At 42.1% G+C, this 26,504-nt stretch overlaps 3 protein-coding genes across 3 annotated transcripts; 2 read left to right on the top strand and 1 right to left on the bottom strand.

Annotated features, from left to right (window-relative positions):
- The first annotated feature begins 1,021 nt into the window (after window positions 1–1,021).
- On the top strand, window positions 1,022–4,883 carry LOC125305994 (E3 ubiquitin-protein ligase TRIM35-like). The gene is made up of 6 exons (XM_048261114.1): window positions 1,022–1,178; window positions 1,627–1,722; window positions 1,840–2,070; window positions 2,512–2,534; window positions 2,622–2,740; window positions 3,062–4,883. Exons 1-6 carry the CDS (start codon window positions 1,098–1,100, stop codon window positions 3,592–3,594), a joined length of 1,083 nt encoding a protein of 360 aa, XP_048117071.1. The 5' UTR covers window positions 1,022–1,097; the 3' UTR covers window positions 3,595–4,883.
- A 5,284-nt stretch (window positions 4,884–10,167) lies between these two features.
- On the top strand, window positions 10,168–16,117 carry LOC125305991 (nuclear factor 7, brain-like). The gene is made up of 6 exons (XM_048261109.1): window positions 10,168–10,678; window positions 11,774–11,869; window positions 12,297–12,527; window positions 13,742–13,764; window positions 13,850–13,968; window positions 14,397–16,117. Exons 1-6 carry the CDS (start codon window positions 10,283–10,285, stop codon window positions 14,927–14,929), a joined length of 1,398 nt encoding a protein of 465 aa, XP_048117066.1. The 5' UTR covers window positions 10,168–10,282; the 3' UTR covers window positions 14,930–16,117.
- A 3,565-nt stretch (window positions 16,118–19,682) lies between these two features.
- LOC125305993 (serine/threonine-protein kinase pim-1-like) lies at window positions 19,683–22,736 on the bottom strand. The gene is given in 8 exon segments (XM_048261113.1): window positions 19,683–20,184; window positions 20,322–20,409; window positions 20,411–20,499; window positions 20,609–20,987; window positions 21,152–21,202; window positions 21,661–21,755; window positions 22,000–22,356; window positions 22,645–22,736. Coding segments are annotated over 8 exon segments (1,200 nt in total). The 5' UTR covers window positions 22,679–22,736; the 3' UTR covers window positions 19,683–20,077.
- Between the last annotated feature and the right edge of the window lie 3,768 nt (window positions 22,737–26,504).

The following is a 26,504-nucleotide window of genomic DNA, read 5'->3' as shown; positions in this document are numbered from 1 at the left end:
GCATGGGTGTTCTCACTAATTAGCTCATCTATCTGGCTGAGAAGTTGGGCCAATAAGAATCAGCTGGTTTAGTGAATGGTTGGAGTAAATACGTGGCAGGATTTTTACTTTCTGAAGCCGGACTTTTACACCATACTTTTCTTGGGAAACTATACAATTCTTTGTGAATGGTTGCTCCTGAAGATCTAATGTTTACCAGGAGGTGGCGACAAAGTCCATTTAATCAATTTTGCAGGACGCATACCTCCAGACAGTATAATGAGTGACCACTCATTCCCTCCAGTTTACCGGTGAGGAATACGGGAATAAGATGTGTTCAGATGTTTGTTTTGTCACTTTTTTGTTATTTTTGAATATTGCTTTTAATACTTATTAATTTTATATATGTGTATGTGTATCGGTCCTCAGTTCCAAATAGAAATCAAATCACAAATCACACTCCTGTTTTTAAATGTGCTATATAATTAAAAGACACTTGACCATTAAAAGGCTTGGATAGCTATTGAATAGAGCTCTGCCCTTTGATATAAGACCAAATCAAAGCAAAGCAAGTGTTACGGGCAAGAGATTGTGGACATTCTGTAGGCATTAGTCATGAAAGAATTTACCCATGTGAAGCCCCTCCCCCTGGTCCTCTGAGAGGAGGAACACACTTACGTTTGTGTCGCATTTTCCTCCTGGTCTTTGTTCAAAACAACATCTTTCTCTCAGGCTGGAGACGCAGAGAAGCATTTTAAGAGACAAAACTCAAGAGTACCCTCAGGATCTACTCTTGAGAAAGGGAAAGACAATTCTCAGTGTCTTCAGAGAAAGAAAAAAAGGCTAAAAGTTTAAAGGGGAAAAGTACAGAGGAAAGTTAGATATGCCAAGCGTTCTTTATGAACTGTCCCGTGTGCTGTCTTTGACCCTGTGATCCTGTCCTGCAGTCCAACCTGGACACCTTTGGACCATCAAGCCTGTGTCCCATTTGACTGAGCCTTTCCTCCCCGTCCAACCTGGCTTTAAAGGGCCTCTCTGAAGCTTCGCTGGCATCTGAGGAGCTGTGCATCGCCCACAGCGAGAGAATCAAACTCTTCTGCTTGGAGGACAGGGAGCCAATGTGCCTGGTGTGCTGGACATCAATGAAGCACAGACGGCACAAGTGCTGCCCGACAGAAGAAGCAGCCTCTGATTACAGAGTAAGAAATAAAAACATTAAGACGCCATTATATTGTCAGCCAGAATGTCCACATACTGTAGTTGTAACATGTGAACTTGACTTTCTGCCATGTTGTCTTTTCTTTGCTCTGTGTAATAAAGAGTGGTTACATCCCGCATTGCATTGTATACAGAACTTGTACAATGCATGTGACGGTTAACTTGAACTTGAAGAATTATTGCCATTCTACCTGTACTAGCTCTTTCCTTAGAGTTGATTGTATTTCTTCTTAGTTGTCGGTCAATCTAAATTAATATGCAATCTAATATCAGTGCTGAGAGAGCACAGAGCCTGACTGAGGCCTCTGTTTCAGCTTACTCTATAACAGTGTCATTTGATAATTGGGAGGGGGGTGTGTGCTTGTTGTGTGTGTGTGTGTGTGTGTGGGGGGCTACACACTCTACCTACTATCTCTTCATTGTTTGCAGGAGCAGCTCAAGACCACACTGAACAGCCTAGAAGAAAGGCTAAACGGGTTAAACAACTTAAAACGAGACTGCAACCACATAGCTACACACATAAAGGTACTGTATGATGAGTTTTTTTAGACACAGTCAATGTTCACAGCAATTGCCTACAGCAATCTGCTTTCCCCTTCCCTGCCTGTGTGGTGCTACTTAGCGTTTCTTTTGCTACCACAGTGTCAGGCATACAACACAAGACGGCACATTCAGAAAGAGTTTGAGATGCTCCATCAGTTTCTCCAAAAGGAAGAGGAGGCCAGGATGGCTGCTCTCGAAGAAGAAGCAGGACAGAAGAGCAGCGCCATCAGTGCAATAACGGTGAGCATCAGCGCAACGATGTCCACTCTCTCCCACACAATCAGAGCCATAGAGGAGGCAGTGGAGTTGGCAGACGTCCCCCTCTTACAAGTGCGTACCTGAAACACAACGCTAAAGGCTTAGATTATAGTTAGATTATTAGATTAGATTACAGTATGCACTGTATTGTGTGGTGTCAATGTTAATGTTGCTCTGTAAATCATTCACTCTTAAAATGAATGTGTTGAAAACAACACAACTTGTGTTGTCCCTATCTGAACACAGAGATGTGTTAAAAACAACACAAACTGTGTTGTTTTTAACACATCTCTGTGTTCAGATAGGGACAGCAGAGTTTGTGTTGTATTTGTTAAACAATATGTGTTGAAAATAACAACTTCCTTTGAAAACAACACACCTTGCATTGTTTTGTAACACATCTCTGTGTCCAGATAGAGACACCACATTTGTTTTAAGAGTGTTCAAATCAAATGCGAAATCTATAAATAAGCATGCACATGATTTTACTATTTCCCCGTCTGTTCTTTGCAGAATGTTAAGTCTACTATTGAAAGGTGAGTCATGTCCAAGTTCCTGTTCTAATGTACGTGGTTTAACTTAAAGCAGCACTGACTGACTAGGCCTACTGAATGTTGTTGCAGGGTGCAGTGTATGCCAAAGGATCCAGATAATCCCACAGGATCTCTGATAGATGTGGCACAACACGTGGGCAACCTGAAGTTCAGAGTCTGGGAGAAGATGCAGGACATTGTTGTGTACAGTAAGTTTTGTTTCTCTGTCTTCTATAATATGCCTTTCAGTTACACAGGGGTGTGTAATATCGTTAACCCAATTACACACACATACATACATACACACATACATGCCACTCAAACATTAACAGTGCCATCACCATGCCAGTGAACGTGTCATTTAGAAGGGAAAAGAATATGAGACAAAGGTTGGACAAACAGCACAATATGTAATATAAAACAAAATAAATTCACAATAAAACTATTTCACCTATTGGTGATCCATTGGTACAGAAGAACCCCCCCCCCCACACACACACGGTACTATCCTGACAAATGTATCTCTGTAGCGCCGGTGGTGCTGGACCCCAACACATCTCAGGCAAAGCTCCGCCTGTGTGAAGACCTAACCAGCGTGCTCAACAGTGCGGAGAAGCTCCGCGTCCCCTACAACCCTGAGAGGTTTGACTACTACCCCTGCGTGCTGGGCTCCCGGAGCCTCACCGCGGGCCTCCACTGCTGGGACGTGGAGGTCGGGGACAGCACGCTCTGGAGTGTGGGCGTCACCGCCGTCTCCAACCACAGGAAGGGCGACGCTTTCTTTAACGGAGACACCTGGCACGTGAGGTACCTGAATGGAGAGTACACGGGCCACAGCCCTGCGGAGAATCGGGGTCCCCTGGTGGCGGAGAGCCTGCGGGTCCTAAGGGTGCGGCTGGACTTGGATGGGGGAGAGGTGTCATTTTCTGAGCCATTAGCAGAAAACTCCCTGTGCAGTTTTAGACATGTTTTTACAGAGGGTGTCCTCCCTTTTCTGTATAATTACTGTGTGGTCTCACCTCTGAAGATCGTACCAGTGAAAAACTCAGAACATAAAAGTTAGGGCCAATGATGTGATGTATGGTACCATTATATGGAATACTGTCTTTGTGTGTGTGTTGTGTTATGTTGCATTGTGCATGTATGTGATTTTCACACTGAGCATCTTCAATTGCCCAAAGTATATTATTCAGTGCAACTTCTATTGCACTAGACCAGGGGTTTTCAACCAGTGGTCTGCGGCCCACTTGTGGTCCGTGAGGACATTGCTGGTGGTCCCTGACCATGGATTCAGTAATGTAGTTGCAATGAAGAAATCAGTATTTTTATTCACTGGTGATCCTGGGGTTACGTAATTAGTCAAAATGGTGGTCCCTGGTCGACAATCAGTTGAAAAACCCAGACGATGATATCCATGCTGCTGATTTCCTCAGATTAACTTTTATCTTTGGTATGTGCATACCAAAAACAAACAGAAGGCTGCAACTAAACTAACTGAAGCACTGGTCCATGTTTCTTACTGGCTAAAATGGTCATATCTACATCTCAATATTAATAAAACAGTCTGTATGTTCTTCTCAAAAAAATCCTCAAGCGCACAGCAGGCTGATGTTTATATTGAAGGAGAAAAACTCATGGTTGTGCCTGATTTTAAATACCTTGGTATCATTTTAGACTCTAATTTAACTTATAAAAAGCATGTTAAAAAAGGTGGCTAATACTCAGATATAGATATAGATCAGATATAGTCTGGCTAACTTTAGACACATAAGGCCATATCTAACAACAGAGGCAGCCAAACTTTTTATGCACGCCATGATCTTTTTCCACATATCATACTGACTCACAAGCTAAGCAAACATGACAACTCTTAAACCAATAGAAACCCTTTATAAACAAACCTTAAAAACACTAGATCAAAAGCCTATCAGCTATTTGACAGTTTTTTACATTATCTAGATGCCTGCCTTGTTTTCAAAATATGACATGGGCTTGCCCCTCCACCACTGGCTGAGTTCATTCAACAGAAGAGCAGTAGTGGCAGTGCAACTAGGGCAGCCACCAGGGGCAACTAGGGCAGCCACCAGGGGAGACAATATAGATGTAGTAAGTATGGCAAAACAGTCTTCTCAGGACGGGCCTCAGATTATTGGAACTGTCTTCCTATTGAACTCGGAGAAAGCACCAGCTATCTACCATTTAAAACCACACTCAAGAGATGGATTAAAAACAATCAAAACTGCAATCATCAGTATCTGGTTTACCTCATCCTGGGCACTGCTCTTCTTTGTATTGTACTTATTTTTTTATTTTATTGTCCCTTTCTCTTTTCTCACTCCTTCCCTCTCTCTCTCTCCCTCCCTCCCTCCCTCTGCCCTTTCTCTTTTCTCTTCTTTCTTCCTTCTTCATTTGCGTTCTATCTTTCTTCCATTCTTCATTCTCTTTCTTCCATTCTTTTTATTAATGTAATGTGATGCTGTGTTGACCTGCCAAGAGACAACAGATGAAAATTAGCTTCTTCGCTAACTCTGGCACAGTTACATTGTAACAAAACAATTTTTGTGTAAACAAACAATGTCAATTGATGTGCATTGTCACTTTGAAATAAACAAATAAATAAAATAAATAAAAACACCTGTCCAAATATCTCAGGGGTTAGAAACCAATCAGAAGCAATATAACACATGTGGAGAGCTATCTTGCTATTTGTGCATGTGTGATGCTATTTCAGTTGACTTCAATTTTGACTTCCCTGTATCTCACATACAGTTACTGACCCCAAACCTCCAGGTTGATCCACAGTGCATAATGCTTAGCCCCTATTCACAACTGTGTAATATAACACCCTACTATTGTCCTTGACAAGATCAAATAAAGTCTCAAATCACTGCCCTATATTCATGAGTCACGCTTAAACTCATCTGGGAAGATCTCAACATAATTGGTTGGTCAGGGCAAAGGCAGTTTGGAATTTCATGCCTTCAAATGTTGGGAGAATGTGTTGGCACATCACCAGGGTGTGGTCAGGTCTAATATCTGTAAATCATATTAAATGATACTTCCAGCCAGTTGCGACAAAAGGGCATCCTAGAAATGGCTATTAACAATACAGTATAACTAAACATTATTTTCTTAACATCAGTTACTCTATAAATAAATTGGCAACATTTCTCATTTAATTTATTCACATTCTTTTCTCAGATATGCATTGAGGCTCAATTATTACCATCTTCCTTTCTTCCTTTCATACAATATGGAGACTTAAGGGGTGTCATAAAATGTGATCAAATCTCTCACAGTCATATGACAAATAATATTGGTTTGAATGTTTTAACCAAGACACCCCACCCCCCCACCACACACACATACACACACACAAATAAAACTGTAAGTTTAGCGCTTGAGTGCTGCCAAATCTCACCCAATTCCCTGAAACATCCTAAGGCATGTTCCTGTTATTTTTGACCCATAAACAGTAAGGTAGGTGGTAGGACATGTAATATCGAAAGTAAAAGTCGATGTGACTCCCCAATGTACAACAAAGGCTATATAACTGCAGTGGAAAGCTCATCCTTTCATCTCTGTGTGTGTGTGTGTGTGTGTGTGTGCGTGCTTGCTTGTGTTCGTGTATGTGTATGGTATGTGCGTGTAGCCTACGGCGTCAATAGTGTTTGTGCTTCCTCCTTGAATGGCGAATGCAATAGAAACTACAGCATGGCGTGACAAAGCTAAAAAAAAAACAATTGCACGTAAGGGGAATTCCTGAGGGTCAGACATGTGCAGTGTGCAGGTGTCTGTGATAATGACCATGTGTGAGTGCTCTTCCACTATCACAATAAGGCCCACTGATGTTAATGAGATCTCACTTGAACTACGATCTGTAGATGACCAGTTAGAGATGTTTGACACTGGAACAGTTCATATGAATCTGCTGAGGAAATGTGGTGGAGCGTAGAATGAGGAAGAGGTCTGGCACCCCATGAGGTGTGGTTCATGCCATATCTGGTCTGGGAAAAGCCTAACGAGGAGAGAGAAGGCTATGTTTACGGAAAACAAAGCCAAACACCAATTGTAAAATAGACCAGTTTAGAGTTTAGCGACCAGAGAATTTCCTTTTCTTGTTAGGCCCATGATGCACTCAGTAAATCCATGTAGGCCAACCTCTGGGGGGAGTAGCCGCGTGCATTTCAATCTGGTCAAGTCAAGTCAAGTCAAGTCAAGTTTATTTATATAGCACATTTCATACACAGAGGTCATTCAATGTGCTTTACATAAACAAAACCAAACGATAATAACAAATAAAAGCATAGAAGGGCAATATAGTCAAAGAATAGTTAAAAGGTAAAGATCATAATAAAAAAAAAACATAAAACACAAGGTAAAATCATTTAAAAAATAAAGAATAATTAGTAAGCAAAACAAAGGCAAAAGTAGTAAAAAAAAAGTAATAAAAGACAAAGTAGAATAATTATCGAGGCAGATTCAGAATTTGTAACTTCGGCACAGTTAGCAGAAAGCGCCTGAGAACAGTTTGGTCTTAAGTCTAGATTTAAAACTGGCTACAGTTGGGGCCTTTTTTAATGTCATCCGAAAGTTGGTTCCACAGCTGAGCCGCATAGCAGCTAAAAGCTGCTTCACCATGTTTAGTTCTAACTGTAGGTTTTACTAGCAGGTTTTCACCTGGGACCTGAGAGGACGAGAAGGTGTGTACTGCTGAAGCATGTCTGACAAGTATTTAGGTCCTGCTCCATTTACTGATTTATAAACAAGCAATAGTGCTTTAAAGTCAATTCTGTGACTTACTGGAAGCCAGTGCAAGGACTTAAGAATTGGAGTAATGTGGTCAGTTCTTTTAGTTTTGTTAGAGTCCTAGCTGCTGCATTTTGTATCACCTGAAGCTGTTTAATAGTCTTTTTAGGAAGGCCTGTGAACAGTCCATTGCAGTAATCAACCCTGCTGGAGATAAATGCATGAATGAGTTTTTCTAAGTCATGTTTTGACATCAGCCCTCTGAGTTTGACAATATTTTTTGAGGTGGTAAAAGCTGATTTAGTTATCGCTTTCATGTGGCTGTTGAAATTTAGATCACTGTCAATTAATACACCAAGGTTTTTAACAGTATCCTTTGCCTTCAACCCTTTTGTGTCAAGGAGAGTGGCAACCCTAAGTCTTTCCTCATTTTTTACCAAATATAATTACTTCAGTTTTTTCTTTGTTCAGCTGAAGAAAATTTTGGGACATCCAGGTGTTGATTTGTTCTATACACTGACACATAGATTCAAGAGGACCATAGTTGTTTGGTGATAGAGCTAAGTAAATTTGTGTGTCATCTGCATAGCTATGATATGAAATCAAATTATTTTGAATGATTTGTCCAAGTGGGAGCATATAGAGGTTGAATAATAGTGGCCCCAAGATCGACCCTGGGGAACACCACAGGTCAAGGACGTTGGTGTTGAGGTACAGTTTCGATGGCAACAAAGAAGCTTTCTTGTAGATATGATTTTAGCCAGCTGATAACTATGCCTGTAAATCCAACCCAGTGTTCTAGTCTGTGTAGTAAAATATTGTGATCAACAGTGTCAAATGCTGCACTAAGGTCCAGTAGCACTAGGACTGATGTTTTACCTGAATCTGTGTTGAGGCGTATGTCATTGGAAACTTTAATGAGAGCTGTTTCAGTGCTGTGATTTGCCCGAAAACCAGACTGAAAGTAATCAAAATACCCATTTGATGTTAGGAAGGTGGTTAATTGATTAAAGACTACTTTTCAATAATTTTGCCAATAAAAGGTAGATTGGATATGGGCCTGTAATTGTTTAGCATGGAGGCATCCAGGTTATTCTTCTTGAGAAGTGGCTTTACAACAGCTGTTTTCAGTGACTTAGGAAAAGTGCCAGACAGCAATGATACATTTACAATTTGAAGGACATCCGCCGCTATGAGGTGAAAAACAGTTTTGAAGAAATTGGTAGGCAGAGTGTCTAAGACACATGTGGAAGGGCTGAGATTCTGTACCGTTTTTTCAAGTGTTTAAGTAGTCTATCAAGCTGAACTCTGACATCAAGTTTAGTTTCCCTCTGTTTGTTGCTGGAAGTTCAGGTTGTTGAATTTGTAATTGAGCAGATATGTTGAGTCTGATTTTGTCAATTTTACCTTTAAAAAAAATGAAAACTCATTGCATTTATTAGTTGAGAGAAGTTCAGGCTAAATTGTGAGGGGGGATTTGTTAACTTATCAACAGTTGAAAATAGAATCTGAGTGTTATTTGAACTTCTATTGATAATGTTAGAAAAGAAAGACTGTCTTGCTTTGCATTTTTCAGAGTTATATGTGCGGAGCATCTCTTTATGGATTTCATAGTGGATCTGAAGTTTGTATTTACGCCATTTTCTTTCAGTCTTCCTACACTCTCTTTTTAGAAGTTTAACTGCTGGATTTTGCCTCCATTGTGCTTTCTGTTTGTCCTTAACTTTCTTGAATTGTAATGGAGCAATGTCATCCATAATGTTTGCCATTTTTGCATTAAAGTGATCAAATAAGTCTTCAGAGTCTGACAGTTGACTTGACTTTAGTGAAAGTGCTTGCTCAAAGAGAACACTTGTCTGATCATTTATGATTCTCCTTTTTACCATCATAGCTGTGTTTTGAGTGTGTGGGGACATAGACACATCAAAGAACACGCAAAAATGATCAGATAAGGCCAGGTCTTTAACAGCTGTAGAGACATCGAGACCCTTTGTGATAACAAGGTCGAGGGTATGGCCGAGAGAGTGTGTTGGCCCCTGTACATGCTGTGTTAGGGAGAAAGTATCGATTAGTGCAATGAATTCCTTGGCATAATTGTTTTCAGGATTATCCACATGCAAGTTTAGATCCCCTGATATAATAAGACAGTCATACTCTATGCAAACAACTGATAGCAGTTCACCTAGCTCTTGGTCGGGTGAGTTTGGACATGCCGGTTGGTCGGGTGAGTTTGGACATGCCCTGGCGCCTGTCCAACGCCCTGCCTAACCTACGGCTACCGCTACTTCTTTCAGCTCATCGCAGCCAAGGCTCAACTATCCAAGCAAATGCGCACAGGAGGAGGAAACGAGCGAGAGAGTTTAACCCCCGCACCACCAGGTCCTCACATTAACACAATCCATCTTCAAGAACAAGTCATCCACTCCATCAAATGCCCGGGATTGCCCACGAGTAGCTTGTGTGAGCATTTTAGGCTGAACATGGGAATTCTAGGTTTAGTGTAGGCCTAGGCTAGCCTGGGTGTTCCCATGCTGCCTTGCGCGCGATTTGATTCACGCTGCTAAGGCAGCCTGGAGACCATGGAGCAAATTTTCGCCTGAGATAGGGAACCAATCACAGAATAGGTGGGAAAGCAAGACGATGATGAGCTATGCACAGACGCATTTGATAGACATCCGTGGCACCCAATAAACGGATCTGGGCATTTTTTTCAAATACGAGAAAATGAACGTTTGGTTCCCAGACCACGTCTCATTGAGAAGTGGTGGCGCTAGCCAGGCTGGGCCTAGGCTAGATTACGCTACTAACCGTAGGCCTATAGGAATGCACATTAACTTGTCAGACCGAAAGTGAAAGTAACCCACATCCGTGTTAGTGCTGACAAAAACACCACGACAGACAGACATCTCATTGGGTTCTCTCTTCCCTCCCATAGCCTATAGGCCTACCTCCAGACGCAACATGCCGTTAACTTAACTCCTCTTGATTAACAGACTAACGAAATGGCTTCAAAACGTTCTCTTCCCGAAGAGGACCTCACTTGTCCCGTCTGCTGCGATATCTTCAGGGACCCGGTCATACAGCAGTGCAGCCACAGCATCTGTAAGGAGTGCTTGCATCGGTTCTGGGACATCAAGAAATCTCGAGAATGCCCAGTGTGCAGACGAAAGTCACCCAACGGTGAGCTCCCTCGGAACTTGGCATTGAAAAACCTGTGCGAGGCCGTCCTACTGGTGAAAGGTTCCGGGACATCGCAAGGGCTGTGTACCTTGCACGGTGAAAGTTTCAAGCTCTTTTGCCTGGATGACAAAGAGCCCGTGTGCGTCGTTTGTCAGACTTCTAGAAAGCACAAACTGCACGATTTTTGCCCCATAGATGAAGCTGCTCTCGATCACAAGGTGAGACAAAATAACATTTCTTCTTCAGACCACGACAATTAATGCTCAAGCCTTTATCAGAGAATGAACTATAGGCGACATAAAGTAGGCTATTGTCACGACGCTGAACTTGGGACTAGATTAATTTAGCGGGGAGTTAAATTTCGATTCCACCTTAAATATTGCAATTTTCTACCGCCAGGAGGCAGTGTTGACCGCAAATCCGCGATGACAGGTATTTGCTTGCCAAGCTGCAGATAAACAGGCATTATTCACAGACGTATAAAAGTCTCTATTTCATTTTCTTTTGAGTCTATTGCTGAATCCTTTGATGAATGTTGTCTTATGTCTTCTATTAATTCCCCGGCCAAATGCATTATGGGAAGTGTGGAGCAAATTTAGTGCTGAATTTCTACGATCTGAAAAATGCAATATTTTTTCAAAGTGATTAAAGCGGCATTTTCCACTATCAGATTTCACATGGGTGGTCTCATTGGAAAGAGGAGAGCGTGTACTTGCCCCACACACACACACACACACACACACACACCAAGTACAACATGTAATAAATTAATTAAAGGTGCTCCATGCGATGCCACACGTTTTTTAGGCTAAACTTACTACAAACATCACCTAACCAACCGCTAGTTGTCTGTGTCCTGAATACGGTAGAATGCGGTAGAAAATTGCAATATTTAAGGTGGAATCTGCGATCTGAATCTAGTCCCAAGTTCAGCGTTGTGCTATTGTCATAGGCTACCTGTAACACACTGTGTCATACAGAAGAACCTTGATTGACAAGTAAAAACAACTTAAATATGTAGACCTATCTCTCTCTCCATTAATACTGTCACTGTCCGTACACTGTGCTATCAAAAGACATGGCTTCACTGTCTCACACTGTTTAGATAGTGCAAACGAGTATTCAAACTCATTTCCTGAACATGCCCAAACAAGAGGCATGACAGTGCCCTGAGACTTTATTGAAGGGCGGATTTCGCCATGTTGTTTGTTGTTGATATTCTTTGTTTACACCATGTCCATTCTGTCTGTCTTTGAGGTGACTGTGAGAAATAGAGAAGCCCATATGCTAACCTGTTGAATGTGTGTTGATAGGAGGAGCTCAGCAATGCACTATCTCCACTGCAAGAAAAGCTGAAGCTTTTAGAGGACGTGAAATACACCTATGATCAAACCGCTCAGCTCATCAAGGTAATGCACTAGGCAAGATATTTGTTACAAGTCATGTTGCATCAGCCTATCCCATTAACTGAACTGCTGGCCTGGGGTCAGTGTACCATAGTCACTGTCACTGTAATCAGTGTTGGGGATTTCCATCAGGTCAGAGGAGGGGCAAACAGTCAGTGCTTTCAGTTTTGTGTTGTTTCTTAAACAAAATGAGCATGGCTTGGCCTATATATGGCATGCTCATAAGAGGTCTTCAAAATGATCTGTTTCATATATATATATGAAACAGAGATGAGATGCATATAGAGATGGATGTATATATATGTGTATTTTATCTCTCTCTATTGTGTATTTTATAATTATATGTGAAGATAATGCAAACTGATGTGTGACATAAAAAAAACATCCAAATGAAAGTAAAAGATCAAATCATTCTTCATCACCTGACCAGGGCCAGACCCTTCTTACTGAAAGGCATATTAAGTTGGAGTTTGAAAAGCTTCACAAGTTTCTCCGGGATGAAGAGAAGGCCAGAATGGAATGTGTTAAGGCCGAGGAGAGGCAGAAGAGTGCAGCTGTGATGAAGAAGATTGAAGCGATCGGCAGAGAGATATCATCTGTCTCTGAGACTATTCAGGCCATACAGAAGGAGCTCAAACAAGATAATGTGACATTTGTACAGGTAATGCAAACTGTGCTCATTCCATGTTAAATAGTTTGTAAAGGTGCTCTAAGCGATGTTACGCGTTTTCTAAGCAAAAACATTTTTTGTCACATACAGCAAACATCAACTCACCATCCGCTAGCTGCCTTTGCCCTGAATTGTCAAAAAATGTGGTCTCCATTGTTCCAGCCAATAACCGACGAGACGCGTGTTTAGGAGAGTTTTAATTGCATGGTAGGGAGGGGGAGGGAGTAGCGAGCTAGCTCTGTTTTGTTTGAACGTCAACAGAAGTGACGTTACCCATCATCGCTTAGAGCACCTTATAAAACTGGAAAAAAACAACAGCTGGTAATGAAAATAGTGGAAACAACAATTGAAGAATTGGCATGAACATAAAGTTGTACATAGCCTACAACAATATTAATTAAATATCAAATTAAAGTAAAACCATCAATTATCACCACTACTACTACCAACACTACCATTACTATACTACAAGTACTATGACTAGTACTGCTGCTGCTACTATTAATACTGATAAGGTGTGTAGAAAAATGTTTTTATAGGCTGTCTGTGGAATAAACAGCAAAAGGGAAACAGAAACTAAACAAAATCTAAAATGTTACCAGAAACAAACTAAGCAGACATGCCAAACAGACCCTCACCACATGTAGACTACAAGCAGGTGCAAAGTGCATGGTATCGGATTCAGTGGTTCCGTGTGACTATTGTTTATTTACAAGTACATGACTAATACTGAAAGAAATGGTGTCTTGTAAATCTCTTACCGAATAGATAAGTCAGCATGATTCAGCTCTGATTAACAACTGCCCCTTTGCCACACACACACTTAAGCTATGCTCCTCCATGCACATTTGCTCGTGTCCAAGTCGTGCATCGTTGACACACAGCCCCAATTGTTAGGAGGCACATGAAGCCCCCCACATGCACGTTGATGACGCAATTCTTGTCATACGCTGCATGCACGAGACACAAACATGGGAGCATGTCACGGCCTTTACACACACATATAGGCACACAGGTGAAAAGATGAGCTTTCCACTCCTGTTCTGTAGCCTTTGATGTACATTGGGAGTCTCATGGAACCTTTACTGTTACCTTACTGTTATGGGGTAAAAAATACCCGGAACTTTCAGACATGCCTTGTCCTTAAGAGAGAGAGACTGGGAGAGTCCATAAACACTAAATATATTTTCTAATTTTTCAAACAGAACTTCAAGGCTACAATGGAAAAGTAAGTCAAATACTCATAATTTATTTTGTCTTGTCATTTCTCAAATGAAATCCATGATGGCATTGACTCTTGTTTGTCTTTCCAGGACTAAATGCACCTGGAAGACTCCAGACATGACTTCAGATGCTCTAATTGATGTGGCAAAGCATATGGGCAACGTCAGCTTTCACATCTGGAAGAAGATGCAAGAGATTGTTGAATTTGGTGAGAACAATATGCACCGTTGTACATAGTATACAACGCCCCACACCCACACACACACAAAAGTTTGGGGTCGGTAGAAATTTCCATTCCACTCCTTCAGACAGAATACCAGCTGAAATCAGTTGCATTGTTTTTTTTAATCAGAGCAGCAGTTTTCATATTACATTATGTGCTTGCATAATTATAAAAGGGTTCTCCAATGTTTTCTCACTTAGCCTTTTAAAATGATATCAGATTAGTTAACAGAATGTGCTTTTGGAACATTCGATGAATGGTTGCTAATAATGGGCAATGTAGATATTGCATGTATTTCTTTCATTCTTTCAATTCATGTCATTTAGAACATTAATGACATCCAAGCTCCAAACTTTTGCACTTTAGTGTACATGTTTAGCAATGCTAATGTGAATTGCCCTGAATCTCCTCAGCTCCAGTCATCCTGGACCCCAACACGGCGGCCCCACACCTCCTGATGTCTGCGGATTTGACCAGCCTTACGTACAGCGACGTTATGGAGCTGGTGCCCGACAACCCCGAGAGGTTTGACTTCTACCACTGTGTGCTGGGCTCCGAGGGCTTCGACTCCGGGACCCACCACTGGGACATCGAGGTCGGGGACAACTCCCTCTGGTACCTGGGTGTGATGACGGAGTCCACCCACCGCAAGGGGAAGGCCATCTGGAACGGCGTCTTGAGCTTGTGGCACATGTTCGGGGAGTACAAGTCGCAGTCTCCGGAGCAGGCCCCCATGCCGCTCTTGGTGAGCCAGCGCATCCAGAAGGTCCGTGTGGAGCTGGACTGGGACGGGGGACTGGTCTCGTTCTTTGACCTGGTCAGTGAAACATACTTGCTGACCTTGGCGCACACGTTTACCGAGAAGGTGTTTCCGTTCTTCTATAATTTCTGTGTGCTCACTCCCCTGCGGATCTTACCACTTAAACCGTCTGTGACAGTGGGATAGCACAGTTAAAGCAGCTGCCTTTATATTGAAGCATCTCAGTCTCTGAAAATAATGGCTCCAAGCTCATTTTGATGCCACACTGACGTACATGAAGAGAAAAGCATAGAAAGCCATATGATTATATTTCATGTAAATTCAACGTTCATTTTTCTACAAACCGTTTATCACAGCAGCCAGCTGCTTTGAAAGGTTAAGTTCCGCGCTTTCACGTGATATGCTTGTGATATCTGTGTGATGATTACATGGTAAGCAATTCAGCAGAGAAGAATGGGTGTGAATTTGGACACATTTTTTTGTCCATTAGTTCGTTCCTGTAACTTACGGGATCCATTTCAAAATTCTCACCATAACCTATAGGGCTCTAGATCGTCAGGCCCCTGCTTATCTTGCCAATATGATTCTCCTACACGCCCCCTCCCGGTCTCTCAGGTCTGTCAACCAAAATCAACCTTTACTGAGAATGTGGACTGTTTTAAGGTGCAAGTGAAGACTCACTTGTTTAGGCTAGCTTTTGGGTAACCTCTGTCTTTTATGTATTGATCATTTTATCTGTTGTATTTTTACTTTATTTTATTCTTAGACTGTTTTTTACGCTTTATATTGTCTACGCACATTGTAAAGCACTTTGTGACCCTGTCTGTGAAAAGTGCTGTATAAACACATTTTACTTACTTACCTACTGCCTGCAATATTCAGAACTTTCATGAAGATGTAGGCCTATGGATTGAGAAGGGATACAGGACAGGTACACAAGGGTCAAATGTTTTTTTTTTACTGAGGTCTTACTGTATATTTGTACTGTATGAGGTCTTTCTGTATATTTGTACTGTATAAGTGTGACTGTCCGTTAGTTATCCCTAACTGTACCGTGTACAGTGTTCCTAACCGCGTAGCCTTTAATTAAAGTATGTGTGCTGCATGTCAGCATCCACTGTATCCTCTGTCTCCTGACTGCCCAAAACAATTTCTCCTGGAAGATAATAAAGGCTGATCATTATCAATATTATCAGCAAAAATAGAAATAAATTGTTGTATGTAACACACTGTAGCCTACTGTGTGTAACCTATTTACTAATATGCCACATAGTTTATATTTTTTCTTATACCGGCGATTTACTGTAAACTGATCATTTTATATACTGTATGTGTGTGTGTGTATTTAGCTGCTGAATACCATTAATATTTGAATCATGTATCATGTCAATGTCCTTTAAGGTGCACTCATGTTTTTTTGTGGTATTAATTTACTCCATCAATCATGGAATCACGTTCTGGTGAATTGACCATAATCTTGTTAGCCCGGGTGTTCCCATGCTGCCTTGCGTGCGATTTGATTCACGCTGCTAAGGCAGCCTGGAGACCATGGAGCAAATTTTCGCCTGAGATAGGGGACCAATCACAGAACAGGTGGGAAAGCAAGACGATGATGAGCTATGCACAGACGCATTTGATAGACATCCGTGGCACCCAATAAACGGATCTGGGCATTTTTTTCAAATACGAGAAAATGAACGTTTGGTTCCCAGACCACATCTCATTGAGAAGTGGTGGCGCTAGCCAGGCTACAATATATACTTATATATATATATATATATATATATATATATACTATAATCTTGTACTCATAATGAATCTTTTTTGTTGTTGTATTAGTTTACTCCCTAAGTCGTGAAATCATGTTCTATTGAATAGCATCACCGTTATTGTTATTGTAAGAAATGTATTTCAATTCATCATAAAATGGCCCTGATATGTCACTAGATATTAAGAAATCATGTTCATTTCAATACTGATATCACTGACAACAGTATTCCGGCCAGGATATTGTCATTTAAAAAAGTGAAGTTGCAGCCCTCAACTGATGTTGATGTTGTCATGTTGTGTTTTGGCCTGATGCTCCACCCTCCACCTATCTACTAATCACGAAGTCAGTAGTGTTTCGCCAGCTCTGCCAGTCAGAGGAGAGGGGATACACCGCTCTACAGTATTTTGAAAGTGATTGCAGTACCAGTTTTGGCCACAATCTTACATATGGTTCCTTTAATTCACTAAATTGTGCTAACCTGCCAGCATTGCGCAAAATAATCAATTATACAATTCACTATAAAATGTCAACAAGCGTCAATGTTCTCTCAGATACTTATTTGTTTTGTTTATATCTTGTCATAGTTTAAGTTATACATGTTCCTACTTTCGCCATTTGCTCACGGCTTAATCGTCCTGAGTATGGGGCTTAGGTGAGTATTTACCTTTCTGTCCACTTGTATACCTTGTGCTCAATTTCTTGAAAGCTTTTCGAAACACAGCTCTACCTCTGCCAGATGCGCAGTCAGCATTTCAACTGTTGGTACATCTCGTCCTTCCAGATTTTGGTGATAGTCATCAAATTTGAACAAAGACATTATCAGGTTCACAAGTTCACAAGCACAAGTATTTAATTGTGTTATAGTATACCTCCATCTATACCTGACAAAAGGAGAACAGATAGTACAACTACAATTATATTGTAGTCAGGGATGTAGTGGAGTCTAAACACAGTTTATCCACCTCTGTAATTTCAGAAAAAGAGTTTATCCACATCTCAAAAGAGTTTAATCACCAACTGCAACCTTTAACATTAGAAGAACTTTAAAATCACACTGTATTATCCACATTCCCAATATGTACATTCATCAACAGTCTAGGAACCATTTAATACCGCTGGTATTGTTATAAACATTGTACAATAACCTCCGCCATCATCAAACATGTTCTGAATGCCTTTTTTAAAAATCCGATACTGCATGGCGCATTCCACCTCACCGAGATCACAGAATTCATAGTATACCCACCTCCTATTTTACCACTACATTCCTGATTGTAGGTAATGATATCAGTTTCACCAGTCAACAAAAGGTCAAAAGGGCATATAAAGTATATTCTGATGGATATCTAGATTCAAATTCTGAGAAATGTATGTGTCACATTCAAAGTTATAACAGTAACTAACATCATTGGCTCAAGAGACAGTTCCTAACTTGCCTCAAGCAGTCTGTTATTGTTCCAATACCGAAAAACAAAAGTCCAGCATGTCTGAATGACTACCGCCCAGTAGCCCTGACGTCTACAGTGATGAAGTGTTTTGAGAAGCTTGTGATAAAAACGTTATCTGCTGATCCCTCCCTGCCTCCTTCGACCCCCTCCAATTTGCTTACAGAGCCAACAGGTCTACAGAGGATGCCATCTCAAACCTCATGCACACCACCTTAACTCACCTGGAGGAGGGGAATGGGAATTATGTGAGGATGCTGTTCATTGACTTTAGTTCAGCATTCAACACGATAGTACCGCTCACCTTGGTCACAAAGATGAAGGCCTTAGGACTGAACACCACCCCGTGTCACTGTATATTTGACTTTCTCACCAACCATTCACAAGTGGTTAGAGTGGGGGGTCTGACATCTGACTCATTAACCATCAGCACTGGTGCTCCCCAAGGCTGTGTTTTGAGTCCACTGCTGTACAACATCTACACACATGACTGCAAAGCCAACAGTAGTCATACCTCCATCATCAACTTTGCAGATGATACAGTGATCTTGGGCCTGATTAGTAACAACAATGAACAGCTCTACTTGGATCAGGTTGATGAGGTGGCACAGTGGTGTCAATCTAACAGCTTGACACTGAATGTCAATAAAACCAAGGAAATGGTAGTGGATTACAGAAGGCAGCTAGCCTGGCTAGCGCCACCACTTCTCAATGAGATGTGGTCTGGGAACCAAACGTTCATTTTCTCGTATTTGAAAAAAATGCCCAGATCCGTTTATTGGGTGCCACGGATGTCTATCAAATGCGTCTGTGCATAGCTCATCATCGTCTTGCTTTCCCCCCTGTTCTGTGATTGGTTCCCTATCTCAGGCGAAAATTTGCTCCATGGTCTCCAGGCTGCCTTAGCAGCGTGAATCAAATCGCGAGTAAGGCAGCATGGGAACACCCAGGCTAGAAGGCAGCAGCAGAACTACAGTTACACCCCACTAATGATCAGCGGGCAACCTGTAGAGAGAGTCACAAGTTTTAAATACCTTGGTGTCCACATTACTGAACACTTAACATGGACTGTTAACACTCAATATGTTCTGAAAAAGTCCAGACAACGACTCTGTTTCCTTCGTCAGCTAAGGAAATTCAAAGTTCCTACATCCATCATGAAGGCCTTCTACACTTCAGCGGTTGAGAGTGTTCTAACTGGTAGCAACATCACCTGGTATGGGAACTCCACAGTTAGAGATTGTAGTACTCTGCAGAGAGTAGTGCGCTCAGCTGAACATATAAGAACTCAACTCCCTGCTCTACAAGATATCTATTCCAGAAGAGTACTCCTAAGAGCCCAAAAGATCCTGAAGGACTCTTCTCATCCTAACAATGGATTATTCCTACCGCTGAAATCAAGAAGACGCCTATGTAGTCACAAAGCCAGAACTGAGACTCAAGAGACGTTTTTATCCCTAGGCCATCCGAACTCTGAACTCACACTATACTGACTTTGCACACATTCACTCCTTAGCACTCTCAAACATTTCCTAACTCTGAACTCACACTATACCCCCCACACACACACACACACACACACACACACATGACTTTTAGCACTTTTACATCCCTCTCCCTATGCTACAGACCTTTTATTTATTTTCTTATTTCATCACACGTTAAAACACACACACACACACACACACACATCTGACTTTGTACAACTTTTGCACATCTCCATAGAACTTTTTATTTATTATTTTTGATTTCTCCTCCATCTATCTACCAATGTCCTTGATTGCCTAGCCTTTCTGCCCGGGCCAGCAAGCTCAGCGTATCAGTCCCACTGACGCTGCTCTGAAGCTGTGTGCACATGTACAACAAGTCCAAAGTTCAACTTTGCATTACTCCGTTTTTCCACCAGGAGGAGTAGGAGAGCCAGCAGACAAACTCAAGCGGATGCAGGTGTCAAAGCTTTACTTGAGGCATAGCCCGCCTTCCCTGTCTAGCGGTCTGTCTGTGATGCTGCAGAAATAAGCAATTGGTCCATTTGGATGCTTCTCTGTGTCAAACCTCAACGCAGCAGTTACCGTGACTACATACTGTACATACTAGCCTCACTTTCCCTCCTCTCTCTTAAAAGAAGTTCTGTCCCGACAGCCAGTCATGGGTTAGAATGTCCTCCAGCACTGGTCTCTCATGGGGGTTCATGCTCATACACAAGCTGATGAGGTCATGGCACTCTACACAGAAAGGTTAGGCAAGATGAGTGGTGTCGTGATTTGTTGCCATTTAATACCAGTCCTTTTTAAACCATAGTAGGGGAACTATATTGGAATGGATAGGGGCTAACTATTTTGTAGATGTAGAACTCCTTTACCTTTGGACACACGCGTGGTAAACCTCGGCTGATTAAGAATGATTTCTCTTCTGCCTTCAAATGGCAGGTCACCACAGATCAGTTCAAAGCAGCAGCACTCCCACAGACCATGTGGTGGCCGGAGAAGCCTCGTAGCTTCCATTCAAAAAATACTCCGGTGGACAGAAATTCAAGGTACCTGAGAAATATCAAGGTAAATATATGTGGAGAGAACATTTCCTACTGGCAACTGATCTCCCCCTTTTGACATTTCATTTTTTTGTCGGTATTCATTTTGGCAAACTCACCAGCAAAGTTAGAATAGGGGGCTTCTTTGTAGAGATCCCCACAGCCAAAGTCGATCAGTTTTACTGTCCAATCATTAAGGTTGACCAGGATATTTTCTGATTTCACATCGCGGTGGAAAACGCCACAGTTGCGGCAGTGAATCAGGGCTTCAACGACCTGCCGTAAGATCTGCCTGGCCTGTACCTCAGATAGCCGACCGTTAAACATCCCACAGAAATCAAACAGGTCGGAACAGGGACTGGGGCGCTCCAAGACCAGGATGTAGCGGAAGGGCTCCTCAAACCAGTCCAGCAGCTTCAGGACATTACAGCACGATGAAGGCTGAGAGACCATAGTCATCAGGGCGACTTCCAGAGGAAGACGCCTGCCATCGCCACGCTGGATTGAAGCAACAGGAAAACATTTAGAGCACAAGAAAGATGATGGCGACTGCACAAAGATGAAATTAGCACTAGTAGCTAGTATGCTCTCTATTTTCTTGTGGTGTTTATATAATTGAATACTCTGTTTAAATAATTGAATATAGCTAAAGTTGCATTTACCATGATAATGTATTTTTTTGCTTTTGTTTTGGGGATGTACTTTATGGCCACCTACAAAGAGAAAGAGAAATAGTGTAATTGGGGTGATAATCTAGGGCAGGGGTTTTAACCAGCGGTGCGCGGCCCACTTGTGGTGTGTGTGTTTGTGTGTGGTGCGCGGCCCACTTGTGGTGTGTGTGTTTGTGTGTGGTGCGCGGCCCACTTGTGGTGTGTGTGTTTGTGTGTGGTGCGCGGCCCACTTGTGGTGTGTGTGTTTGTGTGTGGTCCGCGGCCCACTTGTGGTGTGTGTGTTTGTGTGTGGTCCGTGGCCCACTTGTGGTCCGTGAGGACATTGCTGGTGGTCCCTGACCATGGATTCAGTAATGTATTTGCAATGTGGGAATCAGTATTTTTATTCAGTGGTGGTCCTGGGGTTACGTAATTAGTCAGAATGGTGGTCCCTGGTTCACAATCAGTTGAACACCACTGTTCTAGGGTATTGATAGAAAACAGAAAAACAAGAGTCTCACCTGTGTTCCGTCAGACTTCCTTGTTCCTGCGTAGACAGAGCCGCACCCCCCTGAACCAAGCAGCTCTCCAACTGAGTAGCTGGAAGTGAAGGTTCCTGCAGAAATAAACATGGACAAGGAAAGTGTGAGCAATCCATGCAGATTGTAAGATTCACCAAGCTTTGCAAAGTTTTCATTTTACCAAATGTGAAAAGTCACTGACAACATATTGAGCACATACAGGTCTTATTTATTTTCTAGAACAGGAAATGCTCAGTGACATGTCAGCAGGTGAAGGGCTATTGGTTTTTAACCTTGACTCAGATGAACCCCTTTAGCTGGCTTACCCTGATCTCTTACCTTGGGCCAGTTCAGCACATCTCCTCTTTGCCTCTGATGGGGTCACTGTGGAAACATCATCACCTGCTGACCGAACAGGGGGGCTCCGTGGTGGTTGGACCTCAGCTCCTTCACCAGAACTAAGCTCCCTTTTACGCTTGGGCACAGCAGCGACTGACGTTGCGGATTGTGCAGGCTGCGCTGGCGGGTAGTTCTGACCAGGCCTTTTCCTGCTGTTTCTCTCCTGGTCTTCATGGCTGCCCAGACCAGGCTGATAGGTCAAGTCTAAGGTGGCAGCTGCCCATGGGCTAGATTGATTGGAGTCCCTTTGGCTGTTACTGGCATCAGGCTTTGGGCTTTTAACCAGCTTAGGTTTGGCTAAAGCAGACAGATACTGTATTAGTTTGAATATTTCATAGGCTATATCAAGATTGTGGTAACATCATTTTGCAAGGCTTTGAATTGGGAAAGATTAGGTGCAGAGTCTTTAAGGTTGCCAATTTATACTATATGATAAATTAACGTTATACGTAACCACAGTGGAAAGGCAATATATCCCCAAAATGAAAATAGGTAAGCTGTTAATAATGTATTGTTTAAAATATAATTCATAGATGTGTTAATAAATAATGAACGTATATTCGTTTTCAATTAATTTATATTTACCTCGACGAGTTTTTCGAGGTTTTCGACGTGGCATGTCAAAATGAGACTAGCTTATGAGACAAATATGAAAACACGTGTGAAGTAGGCTAATTTGCGCAAATTATGAAATGAGGGAAATTGTTACTTACCGAATGTAAGCGTTCTTATTTGTGCGTGACCTCATAAAGACGACCAAGGGCACGAACACTCCATCACTATACAACGGCCATTTAGAATTCGATTGATGTCGATAGCAGTGCCTTCACAGACAACTGTGTTCCCAATGGTGGGTTTACAATGTCAATGTAGTCTATAGTCTTTCCCCGATCCTATAGGCCTAGTATTACACACTATCAAAACACATTCTGATCGGTTCAGGTCTCTAGCCTTTGTCTAGAAGTAGCCTATGACCGCACACCATAGGCTGAAGCGCAAAAGGGAGGCTCTGAATTAACAGCTGGCTGGGGTGAGCAATTGAATACAGCAGTAGTCATTAAACGTTGTTTAAGTTCATACACTAAAAAAGAGTGTCCTTTTTGTTGTGTGTTCTATATCTCACTTGTAAATAGCTTTAGATGAAAGTGGCACGGGCCTTAACTTCTTTACAATCAAATTGATTGCTTGCTACAGATTATGAGTAGGCCTAGTGTATGGATAGGCCTATAATGTAATACTAGGCCTATAGGATCGGGGAAAGACTATAGACTACATTGACATTGTAAACCCACCATTGGGAACACAGTTGTCTGTGAAGGCACTGCTGGTGGTCCCTGCATGCATTAAATAATATATTTCACAAAGGGAATCACTATCCTTTATTCGGTGGTGGTCTCGGGTTGCTGCCTGGGGCAGAAAGATTGTTCCTGGGTCACAATCAATTGAAAACCCCTGACCTATAGCGCATCAAGAGTAGGCTAACTCAGCCTAACCAACTTGTAAGATGTCCCCAACACCACCCATCCAAAACTGTGGGGTGTCTCAATTATATTATCGAACAGTCTCTGGGCTGGATACAACTGATCAATGCACCTCTACTTTAATGCACCTTCTCTAGCTGCAGTGCAAAGCCTACCTCAGCGCCTGCTCAAGCTTTTTAGAGGCATTTTTTCTGTAGGCATCATAAACCAACACTGTAGTTCCTCATGCATAGTGGATATAGCCCTCACCCGATGTTTTACGCCCTCTTCTGGCGAAAACATAAATTGTCTGCCCTCCCAATACTCACCACCTAGAGAGGCTAAACCAGACTTGATCAGAATGGGGGCTGCAGCGGTTCTCATGGTCCTACAAACACACCTCAAAACTGTCTTCTGTCAGTTAGCTCATACAGAGGGGCCTCAATGTCACAATGTCCTCTGATAGCTCCGTTGTTCAGTGACAGATCCGCGTGCTGTCTTTCTTGTTCCTCTCCGTGGTCACCGTGTCTCGGTGTTTCCCCACATTTTTCAACAACGAATAGTGTTCCGTTTGCTCTCCAAGGCTGATTTGTGATGAGCAACATATGAATATTGATTGAACAATGCATGCTTAAAGGAGCGATTATTAGACATGACAGAAAAGGCACTTATCATCATAGATACCTAAGTATTTGTTTACATTTATTTGAATGGTAGGCATACTTTTCAGTCATTAAAATCACAGAAAGTCACTAAAAATCTGACCAAAAAATGTCATATCCATCCAGTAGGTGTCGCTCAGTGTACGCTCACTTTCTTGGCAAGTAGAACAGTAGGCTAGAACTTATCTGGCAGTGGAACAGTTAACGGTGGTGGAGCTGTTTCTCCCTTGACATGAGAACTCTTCCAGGACAGAAGAAAAGGACCGATAGGGCGGCAAGACAACCGAGGATGTAGCTTTAATCCGGACTTTTTGGAATACAATAGCAAAGCACATCAGAGAAAGAAGAGGTTGCTGATGTAGTTGAATATGGAGGGGGATCCGAAACTAAAAGGTGTCGGATATGTTTTTGATGTGTGAAATCACTTTTTAAGACGAGATTTATTTTTTTACTGGGAAATCTTAACAATGCGTTGCTCGGACAGAAGCAGGTCCGTAATGATTGTGCTTTGCCTTTTGGGATGCAACGTCTGGAAAGCGGTTTCTAAAACCCTGCAAAAGGATACTGATGCTAAAGGTAAGAGGATGAGTAAACACACTGAAGCATTCATTTTAGTCTTTCTCGCGCTGATACATCGTTTATTGTCTTAGAAAATACTCTCACTAGATCTACTGAACTAGGCATTGGGAAAGCCTGCACAGTTATCTGCTAACCTTACCATTTGAGGTAGCGTTAACTTGCTAGCCAGCTAAGTTAGACTAGCTATTTATTCACAAGAACGGTAACGTTAGGGCTAGTTGTGGAGATGATCATCTATCAATTAACGTTAACCGGCATCACCAATGTTGTAGGCTAGTGCTACTCTCCTTAGTTAACGTTACGGATTTCAAACTGTCAAAACGCCTTCACAACATTCCCCTGATGTTAAAGCGATTAACGTTACTTACTTTTCTCAAGTGAACATTTTGTATTTTGTATAGTTGTTAAGGTTCTCTGGACGCCTATACCTGGGTAACGTTTCCCAGCAAGCTAGCATTCACTTGTTTATTTTCTGATAACGTTGCAGTAAAGCGTCTTCGCTCAAAAACAACTACAAAAATAACCTGTAGCCAAATTGCAACGAGAAGACTTGGGCTATAACCCAACGAAAAGAGGTTTGGGCTCATTTTATTGCCAGGTTAAAATTGAGTAAATCAAGCAAGGTAACGTTATAGGCGGTCGTTATCATGTATTTTAGACGCATTAACAACAACCCCCCCTTTTTTGTACTAAAGCTGGTCTTGTTTGGCTCCTAAATTACTAACATCTAAATCAAAGGCTTCTATGATCACAAGGCACGCAACAACCATTCAGTTTTTTAACTGAATAGGCCTACCTAAAATTATAGACTAGTTTAAATGGTAGGCCTAAGTGTTATGTAGACTAGCTTCTATACTGTGGTGATTATTGGCTTAGACTCTGCATAGGCCTAAATGTGGACATAATCCTCAGGTGAATATATAGACCAGTTGTTGTTGTAACTGTTATCAAGCACTCCTAGACTGGTGCAACCATGATGCATTGCAGCAAGGAGATGTGGACAGGTTTAACACTTGCTGGGTGTGTTTCTTCCCTTCTTGCATTATCCAGATAGTCAGTGTGCGCGGACACACACACACACACACACACACACACACACACACACTTCAGTCTGTTATTTGGATGATCCATCCTACGCCAGTGCCTCTCTTTTTAAACTGGGGTCCTCCTGTGAGTACAGTAGCTTAGGCAGATGGTCCTGTCCCTTTCAGTACAGCCGTGTGTGTGTGTGTGTGTGTGTGTGTGTGTGTGTGTGTATGACTGAGAGGACATGGTTGACACTTCAGCAGATGAGACTGCTTAAAAAGGAGCTTAATTCGCTCTCTAGAGGGGGCGTGTGTGTGTGTGTGCGTGTGTGTGTGTGTGTGTGTGTGCACTGCATGTGTGCATGTATTGTTCAGCTGTGGCTGTGAGGCATCCTGTTAGGTGGGGGTGGGGAGGGAAACCCTCCTGTATTAAATGGGCACTGCTGCTGTCTGTGGGTGTTCCAGGATACCCCATCTGGAATAGTGTGTGTGTGTGTGCGCGCGCATGTGCATGCCTGTGTGTGAATGTGTGTAACTTATGCCATGTACGAATAGGGGGAATACCTGCTGCTTATTGAATAAAATGAATTCCTGACTTGATCATTTATACATTTCTGAAAGTGTATGTGAAACACTGACTTTTATCTTCACTGGAATCTCCTAAACTTTGGGGAGGGTGTGGGCTGTATGTAGCTTTGATGACTAGTCAGTGAGACACA

The sequence above is a fragment of the Alosa alosa genome, chromosome 13, assembly GCF_017589495.1.
Source record: "Alosa alosa isolate M-15738 ecotype Scorff River chromosome 13, AALO_Geno_1.1, whole genome shotgun sequence".
NCBI classification, from domain to species: Eukaryota; Metazoa; Chordata; class Actinopteri; order Clupeiformes; family Clupeidae; genus Alosa; species Alosa alosa.
The sequence above is the reverse complement of the archived record's forward strand: the minus strand, read 5'-3'. Positions and strand labels throughout refer to the sequence as shown.

What these genes read in the sequence shown, in the direction of transcription:
- LOC125305994 (XM_048261114.1), top strand. Translation starts at nt 1,098, where the DNA reads ATGTGCCTGGTGTGCTGGACATCAATGAAGCACAGACGGCACAAGTGC. An exon ending in CAGACGTCCCCCTCTTACAA is followed by an intron (nt 2,071 to 2,511) that starts GTGCGTACCTGA and finishes TGTTCTTTGCAG; the next exon opens with AATGTTAAGTCTACTATTGA. An exon ending in GTTAAGTCTACTATTGAAAG is followed by an intron (nt 2,535 to 2,621) that starts GTGAGTCATGTC and finishes ATGTTGTTGCAG; the next exon opens with GGTGCAGTGTATGCCAAAGG.
- LOC125305991 (XM_048261109.1), top strand. Translation starts at nt 10,283, where the DNA reads ATGGCTTCAAAACGTTCTCTTCCCGAAGAGGACCTCACTTGTCCCGTC. An exon ending in AAGCTGCTCTCGATCACAAG is followed by an intron (nt 10,679 to 11,773) that starts GTGAGACAAAAT and finishes GTGTGTTGATAG; the next exon opens with GAGGAGCTCAGCAATGCACT. An exon ending in ATAATGTGACATTTGTACAG is followed by an intron (nt 12,528 to 13,741) that starts GTAATGCAAACT and finishes TTTTTCAAACAG; the next exon opens with AACTTCAAGGCTACAATGGA.